General features: G+C 35.8%; 1 protein-coding gene across 8 annotated transcripts in view; it reads left to right on the top strand.

The window, feature by feature from the left end:
• The window catches only part of ARPP21 (cAMP-regulated phosphoprotein, 21kDa), a 155,322-nt gene that overhangs the window by 26,861 nt on the left and 104,393 nt on the right, over positions 1-24,068 (top strand). Inside the window, exons 2-9 of one of the 8 annotated variants that reach the window (XM_011965166.1) lie at positions 13,695-13,868; positions 14,728-14,820; positions 15,596-15,762; positions 16,724-16,765; positions 17,543-17,632; positions 21,560-21,704; positions 23,118-23,196; positions 23,877-23,936. In XM_011965166.1, coding sequence (XP_011820556.1) covers positions 15,634-15,762; positions 16,724-16,765; positions 17,543-17,632; positions 21,560-21,704; positions 23,118-23,196; positions 23,877-23,936 — 545 coding nt within the window. In that variant the 5' untranslated portion in view covers positions 13,695-13,868; positions 14,728-14,820; positions 15,596-15,633. The other 7 variants (XM_011965168.1, XM_011965172.1, XM_011965170.1 and 4 more) reach the window with 7 other exon arrangements.

Here is a 24,068-nt window from a genome sequence, read left to right as displayed (position 1 = left end):
CTGGTTTCTTGTAGAAGGAAGCAGACTTAGAACAAAATATTCCAGTCAGTGGCTCCACACAAAAATATCCCTGAATTCTTAAGAAATTTTAGCCCAAGTCATGTTGCAAAATTATTCTTCACTTTGTTTATAAGGATTTCGAGTTGTTTTGACTTTGATATTTATTCCAAGTACAAAGCATATTTTATGATAATTTAAATGTTTATTTAATAAATCTTGACATTCTTTGGTGTTATTCAACTAGTTTTAAAATTTTTATTAAATTATTTGGTTGTGTGTAGGTGTAGGGTTTTTATTTTAGTTTGTCTTTGACATTAATTTCAAACATGCCTTTTTATAGACTAAATTCCTTTTATTGCACATTTTATTAAATGTACTTCTTCTTAATTTTAGCTTTATTAATAATTTTTCCCTTGTCTTTACTCTTCTATTTTTTGATTAAATGGGTAATTATATTTCAACCACAAACATGCTTTACAGTGTGATTAACACTGCAAACAGGCATCCAAATTAATTCATTATTTTCTGTCTCTTCTCAGTCTTTATGTTTACTTTTCCGAATATAAAAGTAAACAGGTTTTTTTTGAGATTTGGAAAGGTTAGAATAAACACGCAGCCTCAACTAACCTCTGTGGTTCTATCCGCCTGAATTACCACTGGCATCACTATGGCATGCCTTTAGTATTTATTGCCGGGCATGTAGTTAACTATTATCCTCACTCATTTCGAAAGCCTGTGGATAAAATTGAAGTCCCAGAACCAATCTGTCAGAATTTAGGCTCTGCCTCACCCCTAGAGTGAAATATTTGATATGCTTAATGTATCTATGACTCAGCCTCCTCCACTCTAAAATGTGACTCTTTAAGGGCTAGTCCTATTATCCTATATTCTTTAATCAAAATACTGTCAGGCACACAGTAAGTCTCCAATAAGTATATTAAAATTGTTTTAAATTGTTACCATTTATATTAACATTTAACTTAATTTTTATTCAAAATCTCAAGCTGTGTCATAGTAAAACTAGTTTTATTTAGCAATGTGATTTGTGGCAGTGATAATGATAATGGGGAACTAATTTAAGAATGAAACCACAGTCATTTTGCATTGTGATTAGGTGTTATAATCTCATGACTAGCTAAATTTATGTTTTAATTCTTTAAATAAGTAATTCATCAAGTTATTATTGAATTTCAAGCATTCTACTAGATGTTTTAGTACAATATTCCTCATTTTAAAATAACTTAGGTGAGAGAGGGATAAGTCACTTACAGATTCTTCTCAAAGAAGCAGCAATCTTTTTGTACTGACCCTTGGAAGTTGGACTCTATTTGTAGCTCTGATCACTTCTTACTATATTTGAGAGAGATGCTAGATTAAAAGAAGAGAAAAAGATATATAAGAGTCCTTCTAGTTAATTAAAAGGAAATGTAATCTAGTCTTAAATTGGATCGTAATGCATGACAAGTTAATTTATAATGAAATTTTGCAATGGTATTGATGCAGTATCACTCCAAAATACTGCACTTTGGAAATCAGAAAGTCTTGAAGATCACCGGCAGTACTTTTTTTCTTGAAGAAGAAGAAGAAGAAGAAGAAGAAGAAGAAGAAGAAGAAGAAGAAGAAGAAGAAGAAGAAGAAAAAGAAAAAGAAACTCATAAAGTAAGTGAGAACACAAATTTCCCTCTCAGGAAATTTGTCCTGAGACAATGTCCCTCCCTCAGAAATTTCTTGCTACTATTTATTGTAAAGTATCATCTCTGACTTTGTTCTTCTCCATTTTGGGAAAACAGTAGTCCTAAATATAAAAGTGTAAATTTTTGGAAGTATATATTTTTTAGTAAATTTAAAAAAAAAACGGAAACCTAAAAAAACAGAGCATTTTTAGTACTTAGATGGGCAGCATTTCTTTTCAGTTGTGCAGCATCACCTTAAGTGTGGCATCTTGGGGAGCCTAGTGGATTGCCATTAGAGCAAATAGTCAATGTGTTCCACTGGCTGGCATGCTATCTTCTCCTTGCTCCTGCTGGAGTCTCTGAAGGGTAGAGTAATCATGGCCTGATCTGGAATTGGCATCTGTGGGTATGCCCAAGCCCCATGTGAGTGGTCAGGCCACAGAGTTGCCAGCAGAGAGCTAGTGCTCCCAGAACTGAAAACAGAGTCTACCAGGATATAAGGATGGTTTTGAACCACACAGGATTTTAGATACCTGGGATCTGCCATTTTTACATTTGCAAATTGACAAGAATCAAATTACACAAATTATATATGCACACACATAAACATTTAAAATTAGGATACTAATAATGCCTGTGAGACTGACTAAAAGTAGTCATTTATGTAAATATGCTTAGACTTCTTTGGTACTTGGAGATTCAAGTTACTTCTCTTGTCATCAGGCAGATATGTTTTGAGATGCAACAGGATCTCATTGTGTTCTTTACTTTCTTTATATCTCTTTGTCCACTGAAAATATGTAATTTTTGAGGTGTAAAACACATTTTTCTATTTATCAGACTTTATCAAATACAGGGAAATGCTATTCTTAATATAATACTTATCTACAATTATGAACAGTCCTCTCTGCTAGGTGCTTGCAATAAAGAATAAATGACCCATTTTGTTTTCACAGTTTTATATTTATTTGTGAAAATTAAATTTCGCTGCAATGTTCATCATATTAATACATTCCTCCAAATATTTCATATTCCACTTTCATATATTTGCAGGAGAGCTTTTGACAGTTGGGCCGACCGGCCTTCCTTCCTTCCTTCCTTCCTTCCTTCCTTCCTTCCTTCCTTCCTAATTATCATTATGAGTAAAGAAAGGCAATAATTTCTCCCAGTGCATAAGATTTTTCCCAAATTGTAGGCCTTAGACTTTATTAAGGAGACCGTTCAACAAAACAAGATTCCACTTCTGACAGTACCTTGCTATATGTTACAAATGCAACTACTGGCTTCTCCTTTCTTACCTATGTTTAAAATCTTGAAGGTTTCACAAATAAGCCCACAGCTCAGAAGCTGAGTATTTCATATTACATGAGATAGACAGACAGTTCATTTCTGTGATATATCAAATCATAATTTTGATTCTTTGCTGGAAAATTTTACCCTGGCAATTCCACATCCGTAGTTTGGATGTACACTCTTGTAAACATTCAAAACCACACTTTGTTATGTTTCCATTCTTTTGTGTAATGCCAGATTTTCAGCCTCCCTTTCAGGAATCAGATTGTTCCATTTGTCATAGGAATGCCACATCCCACTTTTTTTTCAAGTGCAAGGTTAAACATTAGAGACACCCAAGAGGGTGGGTTAACTTCACGTCTTCCTTTCTGAAATGTCAATTTGCACTATGTGCACCAACAGTTTTCTTCTGCTGAAGTGTCTGTAAAGTACACTTTAAGACTATTTTGTGTGCCCATAACAACCATGTACAAAACTAATTACCCCTTCCAGGCACTTAGCTTAGGCATTGTAGAATCCATGAATAAAATCCCCAAATCTTCAACTTCCTCATCAGGAGACCCCAGGGAGTTTCTGAGCACAATTTAACCCTTTTTCTTCATGAGTTCAGATTGACTGTGTCCCTCCCAAATATCAATAGTTTCTGCCAGTTCCTTCATTTGGTATGGTTTAAGAATCTGCTTTTTCCTCTTTCTTTAGTAACAGGTAATGATAGCAGGTTCTAATAATTCACAGAGATTATACCAGCGTTTATTTTTTATAAGATCATTGAAAAGTATTAAATATTTTGAAATATGAAGATTACAAAAAGCAAACACCCAATTTCTTTGACTCTGGCTTGCTAGGATTGAAGGGTCTTATTGTCAGGTTTGTGCAGGGAATGCCCAAGTAGGAGAGTCCATCATGCAGAAGGTGTTCACCTGAAAATGGTTTTAGTCTTGAATGTAACTGACTCTTTCACTTCTCCTTCAAAGAAGAATGTTTTGTTTAAAAAGAAAAAAAAAAAAAAAAGGAACATCAGATAAAGTCAGGCTTACAGCAGGCAGGGGTTACGGGGAGGTTGACATCATCGGGCCATGCCAGCCTTTTCAGGTAGAGCATGTTCATGTGATCGTATTCTCACATTCAATGATGATAGGCAGGCCAACCTCGAACTGCAGCCCTTCTCTTACAAATGACCAACCACATGGTCTCTTTCGGTTATTGTCAAACAGGGCATCTGGAGTCCAATCAGCATTGCCACAGATGGCCCCAGAGCCTGAGTGCTGCCTGTGCCTGACACAAACAAACACACACCAATTCAGATGGTTTAAGTGGGAACATACCTTCTGGCTAAGCCGTGGACACACTGAAAAAAAAAAGAACCGCAGATTCTGCTACATCAATGTGTTGTAAGGTTCCTGAAAATGTTTTCCTCCCAGGAATGTATTCATTTATCCTTTCAGCGAGCTGGTATCAATAGTGCTCCTGCTCTGCACTAAACAACAGTTGGAAGACATGCTGGCCTGAGGGCTGTCTCTGTCCAAGGAACTTAGAGTCTATGGACGGCATTCTTCATCTGGAACATTTATTCCAAATGCTAGTGTTTAAAGCATGGCCCCAAACACAAGTCACACCCTTGACGGCTTAGAAATAAAGGCTTTGAGACACTCTTTTGCATATTTATTTTCATATACCGTACATTTGTTGTACCAGAGTCTCTGTAAGTCCTCTCTCCGAAGGCACATAGCTCCTTTCACTCTCCTGGCTGCTTTCCTTGTCTCCTAGGGAAAGAGACATCAGATGAAACGCTTCTGCAACACTTTCTTCAGCACTTGAGGTCCTGAATGTGGACCCTTTCTCTGCACTACATTCACACCCATTCTCAGGTAGTTTGGTTGTTAATCTCTTGCATTTTCCATTTAAACACATCAAAAGATATTTAACCGTGGTGAGGAAAAATTCCAACACAATGTTGCTACCAAAATAAATGCCAATGTCAAATGAATTATTTTATATTTCAAGTTCACCTATTTTCAGAAAGTCTGGGGAGAGTCAGAATTATTTCTTGAACACTTACATTTTTTCTAACAAATACGTTGATCTCAACACAGCACTTTTTTGTTTTCATGACTGTTTTCAGTGGTGTTAGTATGTAATGTTATGTAACACTATATTAGGAAGTGTAGAGAAAGGAAGAAACAAACAGGGAGAAAAAACAAAAGACCTCAGCATTTAAGAAGAGGCAGAGCAGGCACATGTGATGAGAATAGATTATCTTCCACTTTGTAATAGGAACACCATTGCACCTGTGTGGCACTACTTCTTAAGGGGAGAAATGACACTTCGATGAGGAACCTGTTAGAGTAACCACTCGGAGGAAACCTCATGCAACACTGAAAGAAGTCAAGTGTGAAAGAAAGAAAAGACATTGCTTTCATCTAGTGTTTTTGTCACCTGGCAATCTAAGTGAGGCCTAGATGTTTGGCCAGTTTAATCATGATCAATCATGCAATTAATGATGCCATCATTTTCTCAGAAGAATGCAGAAAGCACCAAGAGCCTGAAGAAACTCATCCGCATGTGCATCATCAGTTCAAAGTTTCAACACTCTCCTTTTATCTTTAATAAGAGTATCTTTTCGTTTGTCTCTATTTTTCCTTACTTACATTCTTTAGTTTCCTTAAGATAGATTTTCAAAATTAGCTTTCAAGAAGACATTGAGAAACCCCTAAGTTTAATGTCAGCAGTGGAATATGTGTTTATTATATGCTTCAGTCCTCTGGGTTGCTTTGCTCTCAAATCCCTTTGTCTGCTGACTTCTATAATTAATTTCATAGCTGCTTCCCAGCAAGCGCCATCTCTTTCCTTTCCCCGGTATCCTATCCAGAAGGCCACAAAATATTGTGCACAGTAGGAGATCAGTAAATATGCCTAGCTCTCTAGGATAGAGAGCTATGGATTGGCCCACTATCACAGAGCTTAGCCAGACCAAAACCTTCATGAGATCCAAACATCCAGAAACATGTCCTGGTTTTACTTTCAGGTACCTTCTAGTGACTGTTGGTTTAGTTTAAGAAAAAACGTTATTGCCACATTAGTTTTCATAGGTCTTTGCATGATTAGATATCTTGGCCGTCAGGTGGAGGATGCACAGCAAGGTCACACAGCCATTACTGATTAGAATCCAGGTAGGGCTTTAAGCCTCTTTTCATTCACTGAGTCAACAAATCCTACTATGTGCCAGGCACTATTCTTAGTATTGGGGTTAATATAGAGGTACACAAAATAGGCAAAACCCCCATGATTGTGGAGTTTACATAATAGTGGGAAGATAATCTTTTTACTACTTGGTTCAAATTTTGAGCTTTGTTAAGGAATGATTCATCTGCTTTTTCTAAGACCTGGGGAATCCAGTGATTGAACAAGCCATCAGCCAGCCAACTTAACACTAAAGAGATAGGACAGGCAGAGAGCTTGCTGTCTTCCCTGCTGTAGGCTAGCAATGAATAAATGTATATGATGTGAGGATAAGATGTAATAATCCGTGCAGCAAACTCAGTCAAAAATTACTCCTGTAGTACTCAGTAAAAGGCAGTTGTAATAATAAACGTAATTATCTGTGTAGAATTATTAATAGATGTAATAATGTATGTAGAAAACTCAGTCAAAAAATACCCGTGTAGTACTCAATAAAATGTAGTTGTTTCACTGGTGTGATGGTTGAATCTTGTAGAAAGAGAATGCTATTAAGAGGTTAACACAAAACTATAGCTCAGAGCTGCCCTACATAACTGGAAACTCCCTTTGTTCCTGTGTCTTCTGAAATTCCACAAGCTATACTTAGGATGGCAGCATACATCCGTTTCTGCTAATCTCTCTCTGCCCTCTCTCCCTCCCTTTTGGAAGTGGAGTACACCTCCTGTGACCATAGCTTCTGGGATCATAGATCCTTTATGCTCACATTTTGGCTTTTAATTTTGGGGACCTGCCCCCTTTCATTCTTTTGTGCCCTTAGAAAATCCTTTCATTCATTTTGCTGTTAGGGAGGGAGCTGAGATCATAGATGGGCAATTTAAACTTCTATGTTGATTCCTTTTTAAAAAGTTTGGGAGTGATGATTTTGGTAATAATAAATCTGAAAAGGTAATATTAAGGCATGAAATAGTCATTTATGGTACCAAATACAAAGTATTGACATAAAACAAAGATGTCATAGCAATGGAAACATCTTATTTTCCCTAATGTACATATAGGAGTAAACATGACTTTTATAGACATTTCAAAAATCAGACAAAATAACAACTTAGCAATTTTTATTTGCTTTTATTCATTTTACCTAAATGTCTCTTCCTTTTTACTTTCTTTGAGAAAGGTTTTAATAACTCAAACACTTAGCTCCCATTTTGGCACCTCTAACTGCATCACATTTGTTATTTCATTGTTTTTGAAATGACAGATGCTTCTTTCACATCTTGTAGGAATGAAGAAGAAAAGAGTTCATGTCAGATATAATGATTACTATTAAAATTAATATTTCTCCCCACTTATTAAAAATGCCTTTTTTCTTTGTGTTGAATTTTATATTTTTGAATCCTTTAAGCCAGAATTGAAGATATGCACTTTATGAAAAATTATTGTTTCATTAGAGAGTGTCTCCAATAGAAATAACTGAAAATAAATAATGAATTGTTTTCTTGACATCCAGATAAAGAAGAAACTTTTAAATATTTTATTAAATTGAATTGAACTGAATGTAGAATGCAGAATTTCCAGTACCAGTTAGATTAATAATGCCCAAACAAGAGTATCATCATTTCAGAGGATCATTTCCACTTCTCATCCCTGAAATAGTACTGCTTGATATAGGAGATCACAGAACAGTGATACCGAGAGAAATATCTAGGGTAAGTGTGTAACTCACTGAAATTCCTGGAAGATCTGACTACTTAAGAACATTTTTGTCTTAGCAAAGTTATATGGTATCATTATCCACAAGATCCCAACAGAATTATTTACGTACCTGGGAAATTTGTTTCAGTTACACTAGGAATGATGAGGCTATTGCTCAAGTCTGAGATCCTGGCTTGTTGCTTAAAGATTAAGGAGACAGTCTTTTTGAAATGTTACCCATGTTTCAGCACCAGTATGGATTATAATTAGTTGTTCCACATTAAAAAATTATCATTCCTACCTACAAAACCTGGGTACACTTTATCTGGGAATAATGCAGGCGTGTAATTTTCTGTGCGGCTTTTGGAAAGTTGGGCACTATGAATTGTAGGTGTGGAAGGAGGAAATTGGGCATTCTGATAGCTATGAAAAATGGGCGTTAAGGATTTTCAAAAAGAGAAACTGAGCATAAGATTTAGAAACCCTAATGTGTCCATGTGATTTGGGGGATAAATCCAAGAAAGAGACACACATACCGTCATCAGATGATATGCTCAGGTCATTTCTGTGCAGTATTTGTAGGCTTGTTCACAAGGAGAAAAGATAGTGGTCCAGTGAAAAACAATGTGTGGGTCTCTCTTGCGACGTACTGGGAATTAATTGCATAGATTAGGTAAACTTACCCTTTATTTCTAATAGAACCATCACTAGAGGAATACAGGTTATCGAAAAGAGCTCTGACATCCAGTCAAAATGACTATGTTTCCTGAACCAACTCTGCTTGTAGATAAGTCTGGTTCTAGATCTTGTCTGAGTCATTGAATTTAATGTCAGTTAGACTAATTTCAAGCTTCTTTGCAGCTCTGTGGTTTTCTGGGTATTTGCACTTTTTTTTTTTTAAGTTTGCATCATGCTGGAGGTTGATGACACCACCTTGCATATGGATAAATTATGCCAGACTCTTAATAGAATGATGTTGGAAATGTAAGGTGGCGATTTGCCTGTATGGGTTATGGAAGTTTAGGCCATTTAAAAATCTTTGGACTGGTCTCAATGGTCACATACTCAAACTAAAACTAACCTTGATGCTGTCAGATTCTTGGCTTATTTTCTAACACGGAAGCAGAGCCGTTGGCTTCATTCTCTGTGACATTGATTTTGGTCAAAAATCCCTTCTTATCTGTAGCAAAAATATGCACAAACTGGGCCAGTCTTGTGACAAGGCTGCCCATCAGCTATTGCATTCCATCCACCTCTCATTCAGATTATTGACGTCCTGATGTTTGTATTGTAGCACGACCATATCCAGGGTAAGCTTTGGGAAAAAAAATTATAGAGTTGTCTTTTTCAGTGAAGTATGATGTCTGTTACCCTTTGTTGGCGAAAGCACATTGGCTGTACATGCATTGATTCTGGTGGAGGTGCAGGTGTTCTCTGAACATTCTATTTTCTCTATCTAACCTTTTTATTCTTGCTGTGTCCACATTGGATGCATAAATAGCAATGTATGTCACCAGGTACTGCTATGATGATGATGATGATGATAGCATTTAGTAGGTACCGGTGTGAGTCAAGTACTGACCATGGAATGTTACATCCAAAGAACTAGTCTGTAACATATGTGTCATCAATTCATCAATATGTCAGAGGAAATTTTGTAAAGCAGAATTCCAATTTCCCATCTTATAGTATGATTTTCTGCCTTTGATCTGTATGTGTGTATGTTAATTTGCTTATTTTTTAATTTATATTCAGGAAGAAAAAAATATTTTTAAATGTGAGATTGTGTTAGTTCACCTGAATAACATGTCACAGTGTAGAACATTCTTGCTCAGAGTAGAAGATTAGTATAGACTTGTTATACAAATAAAGAAATAAAACACTGGCACAGGGCCTTTCTTCAGATGTTTTTATTGACAACAGACCTTCCTTAGTTTTAATGGCGTTCATGATCATTATGGCGTTCATGATTATTATGGTGCTACTCCTGTGCAGAGCTTTGGCATCAGTTCCTTCCACTTTTGGCATTCTGCTAAATGTTGATCTTGGTTATGTTTGATCCAGGTTACCACAGTTAAAAAAGGAAATGTGAGATCCTATATATAACCTTCTACATGTTTATAAAGTGTCAGGCTCTTAGGTTAAAGCTTAAGCAAGGATATTCCTTAAAACATTTATATTCCCCAAAATCTTAACCATTTTTTCTTAAATGTCCCCCTCTGTTCTTCCAATAAAATAGTTTTCTGGCAATTTTGGCATTTTCATGATGGCTCAAGAACCTTACAGAATGCCTGCACATGAGGTTGACCATAAAGAGTTTAATTAAAGGGTAAAGCTCCTGGTTGAGTGTTTCTTATACACTGCTGAACGATTACATTTTGGGAGGGTAATTAGTGTGAAAATTTCTCATTGATATTTTTGGTCACCTTGGGAAAATTTCAGACTTGCTAAAGATATTAGTATGTATGTTCTATTCATGGCATTGTTGTTCTTATTTTTGAAATGATTACATCCCAATTACTTTTTTTCTTGCTTTAAACTTAATTTTAAAGGTTCAAAATCTTTCTTAAACTTTAACAGAATAGTTGTTTTGAGAATGGGTTATATGCTTGGCTTATATAGTATTGCAATATTTATATGTCTTATGTGACAATTTGATAAATCAATAACCACCCCAATATACAAGTGGCTTTCATTTACAGAACCATGCCCAGCTTAAAAAGAAGCAGCAGGCCGGGCGCGGTGGCTCAAGCCTGTAGTCCCAGCACTTTGGGAGGCCGAGACGGGCGGATCGCAAGGTCAGGAGATCGAGATCATCCTGGCTAACCCGGTGAAACCCCGTCTCTACTAAAAAATACAAAAACCTAGCCGGGTGTGGTGGCGGGCGCCTGTAGTCCCAGCTACTCAGGAAGCTGAGGCAGGAGAATGAGGTGAACCCGGGAGGCGGAGCTTGCAGTGAGCTGAGATCTGGCCACTGCACTCTAGCCTGGGCGACAGAGTAAGGCTCCGTCTCAAAAAAAAAAAAAAAAAAAAAGAAGAAGAAGAAGAAGCAGTGCATATTGGCAAAACATTTCAATTTCAATAAGTAAATCTTGACTGTGTTGTTCCATCATAAAGTACCCATGCTAATTTGGGTTAATATTAGTCTTTCTCTTGTTAATTTTTTAGCATAAGTATTGTGAAGAAAGTGACTAATACAGTGACACTCCCAATTTATTGATAAAAATTTAACTTTAATTTCCCTTTCATTGGTTAAATTATTGCTGAAATTTGAATCAAATCTGACCTTTCTTTCCCAATTGGCAGCACAGTGATTAATACACACAACACACACACACACACACACACACACAGAGCACATATCTATTTTGACAGTAATGATAAAAGACAGCATATTTGGTGCTTTCATTTTGCCTTTCTTCTGTCTTCCTTTCTTGCTCAAATCCACAATCCAAATCATTACAGTGTTCAACTCTAAAGTAAACTAAAGAAATAAGAAACAGTATGAATATAAAGCGAGATAGCAATTATTTTACTTACTATCTTCATGGTAAATAGTTTACAGCATTGTTGATTAATTTTCTGTAGCTTAATTTGCAAACTATTGACAGCATTTACTAAATGCTACCCACAAAATTATGTTTAAAATAGTATTTCCACTAAAAAAAAAGCTACAGTAACTTTTATTTTGTGCATTTGTATATAGTCTCGTCTTTCTCCTTCCATCCTTCAAACTGTGGCAGTTGAAATTTGGCCAGAGTATTTATTAGCTAAATGTTGAAGAAAAGATATTTGTTAAAAATACTTTGGATTATTTGCAGAAATGAAAGAAATTGAAACAGATCAAGATTAAATGGCAGTGGAAGAGTCCGGTTAGTTTGGTGAACAGAAAGCTGAAGTAGGGTTGATTTCCTGGCACTGCTTTCTCAGCAAAGAGAACAATTTTAATCAGTTACAAAAATATTTGTGATCCATATGTTCCTCTCTGCTCATTCCCATATGCCCATATTCTCTTTTATCTTGGTAGATGATGACTTTATGATTCAGGCATGCAAGAATAATACCTCACTGACTTTAGAGCTTGGTGCTATTTCAAAACGTGTCCTGGTAATTACGCACACACATATATCCAGGCTGTCCCCGCTTTGAGTTAGTTATGTGAATATCAGTTTGTTCTTTCTCTCTTCCTGGAAAGAATTATATCTTGCATCCTCCTACTGAGGCTGGAATAATGCATCTAAGACTTAGTTTTGGAAATTACATTGCTGTTCACCTGCTGAGTGAACTGTACAAATATGAGGGTCTTAAAGAGAAATCAAAAGAGTTGCCGTGATCGTTGGGAACTTCATTCAACTTGGGAAAAGTAAAACAGAATCCAGAATGCATTTCATAACCATCACTGATGCTTATGCTAAGACATATTAGATAACAGGCTTCTTAGTTAAATAGATTCTAATTTTTAAAACATGATGATTTCTATTTAATATTATTAGTTATAGTAGCTATGGTGAAACTGATCAAAATTGAAAAATTAAAATTACTATTGATTAGCAATCCAGTTTTGTCGTAAATGCATGTCTAGCTCTCAAAAGCCATATAATTTCCAAAAATGAAAGAAACATAGTTTAAAGTCTGATCATCCATCTTCATAAAACATGAATAAATCCAGAAACTATTGACTGTACAAATGATTGAATTTTCAACAGTTGTTTTCCCTTTGCACAACAAATGGCTTTGTAACCCAATATGTTATTAATATAGCCACAGTAAAATCCTGTAAGGAACCAGCTGTGCTCATTTAAACTTGGGAGAAGAGGGTAGCAAGGAGGAGGGAGAGAGGGTTTCTAACCTTCAAACTAAATAACTGGGATGCATTTAGTGTTTTCATAGACAGGCATATGTTCGAAGAGGTGTGCATGCTGTTGGATTTAGCCGTCGTGCACCAGAGTAGAGTTATAGGGAAAAGGAAGAGATGCAGCTTGATTTGGGCAAATATTATTAGGAGCCCGTCTCTGTGTTTGCATTCAAGCTGTCTTTGCCGCTGCTCCTGTAGGAGTTGTGAGAAAGAGAAAGTGCACATTATAGCATGGATTGTTTTCAACAGGCTTGAAGTTTGCAAATCTGTTGAATCCCTCTGTCAGTGTTTCTTCGCTGTCAAACAGAATGCCCAGCTGGCAGTGGCAATCCCGATGGGGAGGGAGGGCTGTGGATAGATTGTGTTCACCCTGCAACAAGAATATTAGGCATTCTTCTTCCCAAACTATAAGTGGAGAGAAAAGAGCTTTCTCAGCCATGCCATTATAAAAGTTTTCTTCTTTCTTTCTTTTTTTTTTTTTTTAACTTTCATAGAGAATGTTTCATTTAATCAAAACCTTTCAGTGCACTTTATTCAGGTAACTTTCGTAAAGAGAGAAACTACAGCATTAAAATATATAATATAATCTGTAATTAAGATAAAGGCTTTGGTTAGAAAAAGGAGGCAAAACTTTTGCTCATAGGTGATCCTAATTCTCATTGGGGCAAACACACAAGCTTGTTTTTTTTTTTATTATTTTTTTTTTAATACAAAGTGCGAGATTTCACTAAAAAAGGTTAAAATTGAAGTGAGTAATCTTCGGTGCATAATGCAATTGTTAATTTTAGCTCCTTGCGTGGGTGCCGTTCTGACTTGAACAGCCGGCTGTAGCCTTCATTAGAGAAGAAGCAGGCAGTTTGAGACAGGTGGAGCTGGATCAAGCTGTGAACGTGATTTGCTGGAAGCTGGTCATTAGTGTTAGAAACACCGTCTTATTTATTTCATCCTTCACCCTACCATGATTATTGCAATTTTATTATTTACTTTTCATCTTTTTTCAGGTTGACGATGTGTCACACTGTGTAAGGGAATCGCATGGAGATGGGCATTCCGAACTGTTAATGGGGACATGGGACTCCAGTTGTCTCTGATCACTTGTGTGGATTTTCCTGGCGTAGAACGACAGAAGCCGCTAGTAAGTCGCCAAGACCTACAGCAGGAATTCTGCACGAAAGGTAAAGGTCTTGTTGTCTGGCTGTCATCTCATCTGTATTTTAGATTTATTATTATATAAATGTGCCTGCTTGTATCCAGCAGTTCACTGAATGTGACCATGACAGGATCTGTATCAGAGACTCATTTGGCTTGTAGTTTGGAGAATTAGAGCTCAATTTGTTCACTCCATTTTAAATCTGGTCACGGTCTGTTTTTTACTTAAATGCTCTGAAAAATGAGTTAGGACAACAGAAGTCCCCTACCCAATGCACTGAGAAACAAGCTGTTTGCCAGTGGAAAATGGAACTTTTTATTTCATTAACCACACATACTGAGTGTCACTGAAATATAAGAAATCCGTCAGAATGCACTGGATGAAATATCCTAAAACCTCCCAAAACCTGAATGCATTGCTTACTAGTCACTTTACAGACTCAAGCTACCATCCTGTTGGAAAACTTCCTTTTACATTCCCACAATCCTTTGCCGAATAAGCCTGTGTATTTTAAAGATATCATTAGATACCATCTGTTTTGTCATGGTAGATTTTAGCGAAATTTCTGTGGTTTAGATTTTTCTCACGCTTCCTATTTTTAGTTGGAAATAAAGTTACTGAATTAGTAAATGGTAATTGAACACTCTCAAAGAAACATATTAAAACTCTTATTTGTCCAATAATAATTACCATTGTAATGACTGGGAATGAGACAGTCATTGCTTGGGAATTTTTTGTTAAAGAACTAACTTTCTAAGCTACAGCGCCTCTCTCTCCTCCTTCTTCTTTCTCTTTTCTTTCTTCTTCTTCTCTCTTTCCTCCTCCTCCTTCCTCCTCCTCCTCCCTCCTCTCTTCTTTTTTTTTTCTTTCTATTTTTCTCACAGCTTAAAAAAAGTGAGGAGGAAGTAAATGCTAAATTATTCATGAGCCTCATTTGACAGCACATCAGAAGGGGAAGTGTCAGGGGTTTTATAAAGGTAGGGAGAAATAAAATAATAACAGATTTTAACTCTGAAAAGCCATTTCCAGTGTCTGTAGTCTATTGTGAGCATGGAGAAGTAGAGTTTAGTTGGGATAGCTTCATTAGAGCTGCCTGCCAAAGACTCCCTTCCACAGGATCTTGTCGCACCAGCAACGGACAGGAGTTTGGGAGAGAGCTTACGTTTTTAATAACGTAGCTGTCAGTTCGAAACCTGGAAATGTTGACCCTGAAAGGTTTATTGCCAAAATTAGATACCACATTTATGCTGAATTGTTACCTTTTCAATAGATTTTTTGCCCTTGCAGACTACCGTATTCCTTATATCTAGGGAAGCATGTCTATGTTTGGAACCTGCAAATAATTTTTCAGTCATCTTAGAGATGCTGCAGAACATCAGTACCACATCTTGAGTCAGAAGTCGAGGGTCATTTTTTCAAAAGTTGGAGAAATATTCTCTTTTGTTGCTTCTATTCTAGTGGAGAATCGGGGACTGGTAGTTGTGTGGGAGTTAGGTGTCTCTAAGATTTGTTGACCCATTTTGATGGCAAGGTGTATTCACAAGTGTGTAGAAAGGGGGTGTGGATGGGACAACTGTATCTGCCTCTTGTGCATGCCTTGGGTACTTGATTTCACCTTATTTTTTCCCCCTTTTGTATAAAATTCTCAAAATTGCTCATTTGGATTTGAATATGAAAGGAGAAATGAAATATCTAAAGAATGATAGTAAATACCTTACACTGACTTCATTTTCTGATATCTTAACCTTCTAGGGCATAAAATCTTGTTATTTTAATTTGCACCTGGGAGAATGTCTGAGCAAGGAGACCTGAATCAGGCGATAGCAGAGGAAGGAGGGACTGAGCAGGAGACGGCTACTCCAGAGAACGGCATTGTTAAATCAGAAAGTCTGGATGAAGAGGAGAAACTGGAACTTCAGGTGAGTGAGCATGAAGAGCCCCTGACTCTCATACAACTGTGTGCAGATCCCTTCTTTTATTTTCAGAATACTTTAAAGATTTATTTTTTAAAGAGTTTCACTAGTTGTATCATTAGGAAATGCTAGTCTCCTACTTTTTTGATTTTTGTCACTTTTTGTCCTAACCCAACCATGCTCTAAAATGTGTTTTGTGGGGAAAAAGTCATAGGAAAGTATTTATTTTCTGAATTTGCACACAGCATCCCCTTACCAATTTCCAGAACACCTCAAGTGTACATGGAGGGCTTCTCCCAAGGCAGCTTTAGACTAGCTGAGTTTTAAAAATGAATTTGCTATTCTGTGGAAAGATGAAGACTCAATTTATGTTAAACTAAGAAAAATCAAAGGCAGGTGTTCCTTTGACTTTCGTGGGCATGCTAAGGCTCAAATCTTATTAGCAAACAAGCTAAACCCTAGAATTCCCAGCCAAAGAGAGAATACTAGAAGGAGGAAGAAAGACTGGGAGTGATTAAAGGAAATGAAAAAGTGTTGTGAAACACATCATGGTTTACAAGGGAAAGAGATTTGGTAGAAGGAAAGCAAACTGCACTTACAAAAAGCTTGTAAGTACTGATTTTCTTTTAACTAAACTACGGAAGTGTTAACTCTTTATATACCAACAGTTAACAAAGGCAGATAACTGCATGATGGCCAAAAGACTTCAAAGCTGGCTTTTCCTTTTCCCCTTTCCAATAGTTGCTATAAAGAGAAAAGAGCTAAAAGTTAGTCAAAAGATTTTTAAAGCTAGGGAAGGAGGAGTCCTCCCTAATGTTTGTGATGTTCTGTTGCTATTATTATTGACTTCTTTACTGTAGCCAGTAGTGACATTTTTCTCTCTTTCTTTCTCTCTCTCGGTTGTTGGTTTACTGTTTGTTTTTGTTTGTTTTATTTTATTTTGTTTTATTTTCTTTCCAACATACAGAGGCGGCTGGAGGCTCAGAATCAAGAAAGAAGAAAATCCAAGGTAGGCTTCTTAATATTCTAAGTAGACCTGATATCATGGGTATAAATTGCATATTTTATATCAGAGTTAAAAGATTTGCCAGCAGTTCAGATGATTGTGTCCAGATATTGTGGGGGATCCTGGTTGTACTGGTGCTGGCTGTTCCTGATGGGATTGTGTTTATGCATGTCTTACTTTCTGGCACTGTATATTTTAATTAGAGGATGTAGTGTTCAAATACCTGTAAATGTATGTATTTGATCCTGTTTTCGCACATAGAGATTTGACAGTACTTTACAAAACAAACGACCACTTGTTTTGTTTTTATTTTAAATAAAATTTAGAGTAGATGTTTTATTCTCACTACTTGATTTCTGCCTTGAAGTAAACAGATACTGCTGTTTAGTACATACTCTTCATCCTTTTAATTATCTTCTCAGTCAAATCTCCTGCAAACTTAGTTTTAGTAGAAATTAATTTTGTCATTTTTTCCTCCTGATATTTTCAGGAAATGGCAGCAATTCATTCTTCATATGTTCCCAATGTGACGCACACAATTTACTAAAAGTATTTTTTTAATTTATCTGTTCACATTCCTCTTTACTTCCATCACCATCAATATAGAGGTATGATGCTTAGAGCCAGTGTAGACAGTACTGATTGGCAGACTTGAAGTTTGGTTTTTAAAATCTCATTTGGGGAAGTCATGTAAATGTGGAGATGATTTGGCAGTATGAGAATGTTTCCTGTTTGTTTCCTTTATTTTCCTTTCCTTCCCTTTTGTTTCACCCCTCCTAGTCAGGAGCAGGAAAAGGTAAACTGACTCGCAGTCTTGCTGTCTGTGAGGAATCTTCTGCCAGACCAGGAGGTGAAAGTCTTCAGGATCAGGTATATCCCCTTGTCATTATCATTAATTGCATGAACGGGATCCACCTTTGTGTGCATGACTCTTAATTTGGTGTTAAACAGTGTTTTGGGGGAGAAAAATATAATTGAAGAAAATAATTCATTTTTTGGCTTCATCCCTTGCTTATTCAACATTCTAAAATAGTTTAATGGTTTGTCACAGAGTATTACATTTGTTTTTTTCCAGACTCTCTGAAAACTGCAAATGGAAAGGAATTCAAAAGAATTTAGATTAAAAGTTAAATAAAAAGTAGGCACAGTAGTGCTGAATTTCCTCAAAGGCTCTCTTTTGATAAGGCTGAACCAAATATAATCCCAAGTATCCTCTCTCCTTCCTTGTTGGAGATGTCTTACCTCTCAGCTCCCCAAAATGCACTTGCCTATAAGAAATACAATTGTTGGTTCATATGAAACTTAGGAAATAGTGAATAAGGTGCATTGAACTTTGGAGAAATACTTTTATGGCCTTTGGTGGAGATTTCTCAATACTGCAAAAGTTGTCCAGAAATGAATCTGAGCTGATGGTGACTTTAATATTATTAATCTATCACTGCATATTTTTACCCTTATTTTTGCTCCTTCCAGCAACATTAGTAGGTTATAAAAATTTAAATTTCAACAAAATTATTTCGTGACAAAATGGGAAACTTCACATCATACTTATTTTTGTTTGCCTTTTAGGCATCATATTAGCTTTTATAAAAAATGGTCTTGCTGCTGAAATTGTACTTATTTTATCAGAGGCTGGGAGCAGTCAAGACAAAAGTAAAATGGTTTACCTGAGCCCAGGGGAGGGAAAAATTGATTAAGATATCATTATTTTTGTTTGGTTTGGTTTTGCTTTTTTCTTTTTACTTTAATTGAAATACTCTGAATTCCCCTCATGGAAACAGAGAGCATTGAGAGCACTTTCTTTAAAAGGACCAAAAATAAATTCCTAATAGATTTTGTCCTAAGAATGTGTGTTTTTTTTTTTCTAGCATCATTTTCTCAACACGCCACTCATGTCATAAGGCATGGACAGGCTATCTTTCAGTGGCCATTACTGTGTTTCGTACACATGCTTTATTTTACTTGGGCTCTGAGAAACGTGTGGCTTTCCTTCAGCATTTTATTTGTGCTTCTATTTTTAATGGAGATTGAAAAGGGAGAATAATGTGAATATCATGGCTTATATTATTAAATGTTGATTGATGGCTTGTAATGTACCGCACACAATATATGTTAACTCTGCAGAATGACAGACCCTGTAAGAAGTAATGCCCCAGTTGTCCCCCACTCCTAATGCCAGGCAGAGAAGGACAGCCTTTATAGACTTAATCTGCTTTTTGTCCCATTTGAAAAGGTACCAGGAGGAAATTTTTTAAGGGATCTTCTGTATCATAGTGCCCACTCTGGACCTAAGTCTAGTGTCTCCATACAATTGGTGCAGAGAAATAAGGTGTAAATGGTGCTTTGTTCCTGCTGGTTCCAAGCTCAGAAACCAAGACTAGCTTTGTAGGAGAGAATGAGAGCCTGCAAGCTTCTCTTTGGATTGGCTGAGGAGTGGTGGGAGCAGGGGGCTGATAGAAAACATCCAGACACACACATATAAGCAAGTGGCCGTGCTACCTTTTTAGAGAATAAAGAAACAGACTTTTGAGTTTATATGCAATGCCTTCATTAGGTACCACCGGCACTTACAAAATGTGCGGACTGAATCCCAGAGAACACTGGCAGAAGTATACAGTGTATGGATTGTATCGCTTCCCCAATGTTTGTAAATCCACAGTATTTGGAAAACTGCCTTCATTTTCCAGTGTGGGAAAAACTCTTGCTACCTGTATTACTTGATCTCAGACCCATATCTGATGGTTCAGTCTGTCCTTAAGTTAAAGGAATTTTGCTTTTCTAATGTTATACTATTTACCTATCAGTGTATTACTGCAACTTGAATCACTCTTTTACTGTTGTTGGATATAAACTTATCCTGTACCAATGTATTTATTAACACTTGTATTTTATTATTGAGCATATCAATAAAAATATTAAAAAATAACAGATTGTTTTTTACCAACTCTATAGCACTTTTGTGTGTTCTTTCAACACCGTAACGTATATGCATAGAAAAGATAATTTTTTTCCTGAGTATAGCATTTGTCAACACATGCCATCAATTTGTACATTTTTTTATGGTGGATATTCTTTAGCCTCTGCTCATGCATTTATAATATATGTCCAACCCTCTATGATTTTAGATTCATACATACAGAGGCTGGATGTTTCAGTCAGTTTTGAAGAAGCGATGAGATCACCTTCATGGCCTGGGAGCCCTTAGTTTCCCTTGAAGATTAACTGTCAAACTGAATCTTCCCCACCCCAGCCATGTCTTCTGGACCAGAAATGTCCCAGTGATTTCTTTAGCAAGTAGAAGCAAATCCTATCCCTAGAACCTGCCTGAACCTTTGCATATGAAGACATTTCTGTCCCAAACTGCAATAAATGACTCTATAATCAAATTACACTCAGTTTTTACAAAGTTTATATATTTACATCCCCAGGGAAAACACGTTGAAGTTGGAAAACTCAGCTAAGATATCTATGATGAAAGTATGTTTTATTTCATCATTTATATTGTGTGACTTTATAAGCATAGTGAAACAGGGAGTTCACAATGGAGCCCCTTCCAAAAAAGAATCTTAGCTTTGGAGAACTTTTCTTTATGTTTGTTAGCTTGGCTAGGTTTACTGAGAACCATTAAGAATCCCAAATTATGAGGGTACAAGCATCAATTTAGTCACATGTCATGTGAGCATTAGTTTAATTTTCAGTGAGAGACATTATTAGTCATTGGGATTATTTTTTTCCTACATCATAAATTTTAATGTCACTAGTGGAAGAAAGCTTTGCCATCAAATGATCTCTTACATAAGAATAAGTGGGCTTAACGTTGGTTAATTTGTCATAGTTTTAATCATAGCATAGGTTTTTCATAAAACTGAAAAACATGATTTGGCTCATTCTTCTTCAAAACGGTGAACGTACTATCAATCAAATGGCTGATACATGTGAGTTAATGCAAAATAATCTATTTTCAGTGCAAAATAGATAAGAATAAAAATGGATCCAGTCCCAATGCTATAAATGGTCAATCTTATATCAAACATCATTTCAAGAGAATATTATATTTTGGAAAGGACTAACTGATGTTAAAATAAAATAATATTAAATATATATTATTTATGAAAAATATGATTTTACTTCCTACCTTTTCTAAAAGGCAATGCTTATTGTAACTATACATTATAATGATTTATTAATGGTATTTATAAACAATTATAATAAGTTTATGCCTATAATTCCTGCAATTATGTAGTCTGCTTTTCATTGTAGTAGAAATCATTGTTGACCTGGGTCTAGAATCGAGTTTTTATTGCAAATTCGGTAATAGAGGCTTTCTTTATGTCTGTTCTATTTGTAATTATGATTCCTAGTATATGTCTGTCTTTGTGCCAATTTCCCCTTATAAGGAATTATAGAATAGAACTACAGAGTCCTTCTTTTTTTTTTTTTTAAATACAATGGCTGTGATGCGAGCTTACCAATAAAGAAATTTTTTCTAGGTGTTTAAAAATAAACCCGTAGAAAAAAAATAAGTATTGTGATCTACAGGAATTCAGCTTGGTTAAGGTTAATATTCTTGAGGCAAAGTTTTAGTACTAGATGTTCCTTATGACCTCCCATTGACTCCTGAAGATTAAGTCATTTTAAAGGGCAATTAATTTTCTGACAGGTTTGATTTTTACCATTTAAGAAAAAAAATCTGCACCTGGTTTTCATTTTTCTATACTTCATAAACTCTATGCAAAATGGGAGCCAGACAGAGATTATTAAACCTGGCCCTAAATTATTATATTTTTTCCCCAACAGGAATCAATTCATTTACAGCTTTCCAGTTTTTCCAGCCTGCAAGAGGAGGATAAATCTAGGAAAGATGACTCTGAAAGAGAAAAAGAAAAGGATAAAAACAAAGATAAAACCTCTGAAAAACCCAAGATCAGAATGTTATCAAAAGGTGAATGTGAAAATGTTTCCTTAACTTACTCAATTTGGGCACACACGTAATCACAGAACATATTCTAGATTTCAAATGCATATTCACCTCCCACCAAACCCTGCATATAATTCTATACGTGTACGTATCTGTGTGTGTGTAAAAAATGTGAACTTGATTTTCTTTCTGTTTATAGTGTCATTACTTGTGTTGCTAGACAGGTTATTTTTAGGATCACATATTTCTTTGGATTCACATTTTAATCTTCTGTTTTCAGTGACAAGCTTGTACAAGGAATAAATATAAATCTTCCCTAAATTTAGGTTTCTTGGATCGATTAACTTGGATTGGTGAACAGTAATGATACCCAGTTTGATACTCTCATGTTTATCTTAAAAGGCAGAGAGTGGATTAGCAATTCTCAGTTCATAAGTGATATGGTCCCCAAAGTACAGATGTATACGTCAGTGTAATACATGATTCACATTTTATCTGGCACAGAATTTAGTCTCTGCACCATCTACTATCACATAATGTTTATTTAAGAAATACACACTTCTACTTCAATACCAAATCACTGTCCAAAAAAGTCATACCTTTACAAACTGAAAACCTACAATCCAAACGGTCCAAATTTTTGCCATACCATTGTATAAAAACAAAACTAAGTTGAAATGAAGATTACCATGAGTAAACAGTCTTGCCGTAGACTTAAACAAACAAACAAACAAACTGGGCAGCTGGGAAATAATAGAACATCTGGTCAACTGAGGAATGACAACCGCCTCTAACAGTTATGTGTTCTATAACCATACATCTACTTATAATTGTTTTTTCTGCTGAGGAATATCTAAAATCCAAGGTGTATATGACAGTCAAGAAGTTCAGGTTTCTAAAACAGTTTTAGAAATTAAGCTTTGGACAGCATTAGGATATGTAAAAGTCTTGGGAATATTTAGTGTCCTGTATTTTGTACTGATTAATAGGTAGTCTCATTAGAGAACATTCTTTTTTTTTTTTTTTTCCGCTTTCTTTAAGAGAAAAAGGGTTCCATGGGATCTCAAATCTTGAGAGCTCTCTCTTAGGTAGGAGTTCTGTCATGTGGGGTTTGTGCCCTTGCAATTTACAATGCAGGATGAACACATGATATTTGACTCCACCTCTCCCCCATACCCAGACTGTGCCCACTTCCCCTTGTATGACTTTTGGATCTTCCCATAGTCAGGATTTATTTGGGTGTTTTCAATCCCTGAATCTAATTTTCATCCTGATGTTATATTGCCAGGTTGCTAGTTTTGAAACATGTATTTTTATACCAACAGCTTCACCTAAAATTTATCTGAGCAGGGGGGAAGCAGGATAGGTTGGGGAAACCTTTTCCACCCCACCTTTCCACCATCATTCCCGACAACTCCGTCCTGCTATTTGTTTCAGATTGCAGCCAAGAATACACGGATTCTACAGGCATAGACTTACACGAGTTTCTGATTAACACATTAAAGAATAATTCCAGGTAAATTATTAAATAAGCCTCTTATTTTTAGAAGGATCAAATAGAATATTACAATCAAAGTTATTAATCCAACACTTCTAAGAAAGCCATTGTAAAATGCAGATACCTTCCCTGATGTCTTAAACTATGTCCTGCATTTTTTTTCTGCTAATGGTTTGCATGTTTACTTTTTATGGAGAGTCTTAGTAACTGGGTAGTTACCCAATTAATAAATTGTAGTTTAACAGTTCTGCTTTTGGGATCACAAAGAGATACTGGCTGGGGGAAAAATAGTGAATAAAAATTATTGTTGTCAAATAAGCCAATTATGTTTTAATGCAGCTGTGTATTCATTTACAGTCAATACTTGGCCTTTGATTTTTTCCAGTTTCCTATTTATTTGAAATATACTACTTATTTGATGTGTTTTTTGATCCTAGTACTTTGCATGTCATAATTAACATTAAGACTACAAAATTTAGATATTTCAATATACTTCACAAAGGAATACTCTTAAATAATGAAATAATTTGTAATGAATGAAATGAAATAATATGTAAATGGTCAGCATATTCCGAAGAAGAATTAGGTATAAGTTTGTAGCAGCATACATTAATCTTTTCCATACATTTAATGAATTCTTTAGGTTTTTGGAAGTCGGACATACATAAAATCTTTTACATTTAACATTTATTTTGCAGGGACAGGATGATACTTTTGAAAATGGAGCAGGAAATTATCGATTTCATTGCTGACAACAAGTACGTGAAACTGCAATGCTGGTTAATTTGATGATGTATCCTACTTTGGTACTGGAGTTAAATTATCCACTCTGGAAAGATGTAGGGATAGATAAAACATTGTTTAATATGTTCCTTGATTTGTTAAATGGA

The sequence above is a fragment of the Mandrillus leucophaeus genome, unplaced genomic scaffold (genome assembly GCF_000951045.1).
Source record: "Mandrillus leucophaeus isolate KB7577 unplaced genomic scaffold, Mleu.le_1.0 Scaffold717, whole genome shotgun sequence".
In the NCBI taxonomy this organism is placed as follows: Eukaryota; Metazoa; Chordata; class Mammalia; order Primates; family Cercopithecidae; genus Mandrillus; species Mandrillus leucophaeus.
Note: the sequence above shows the minus strand (reverse complement) of the source record. Positions and strands in the feature narration are given on the sequence as shown.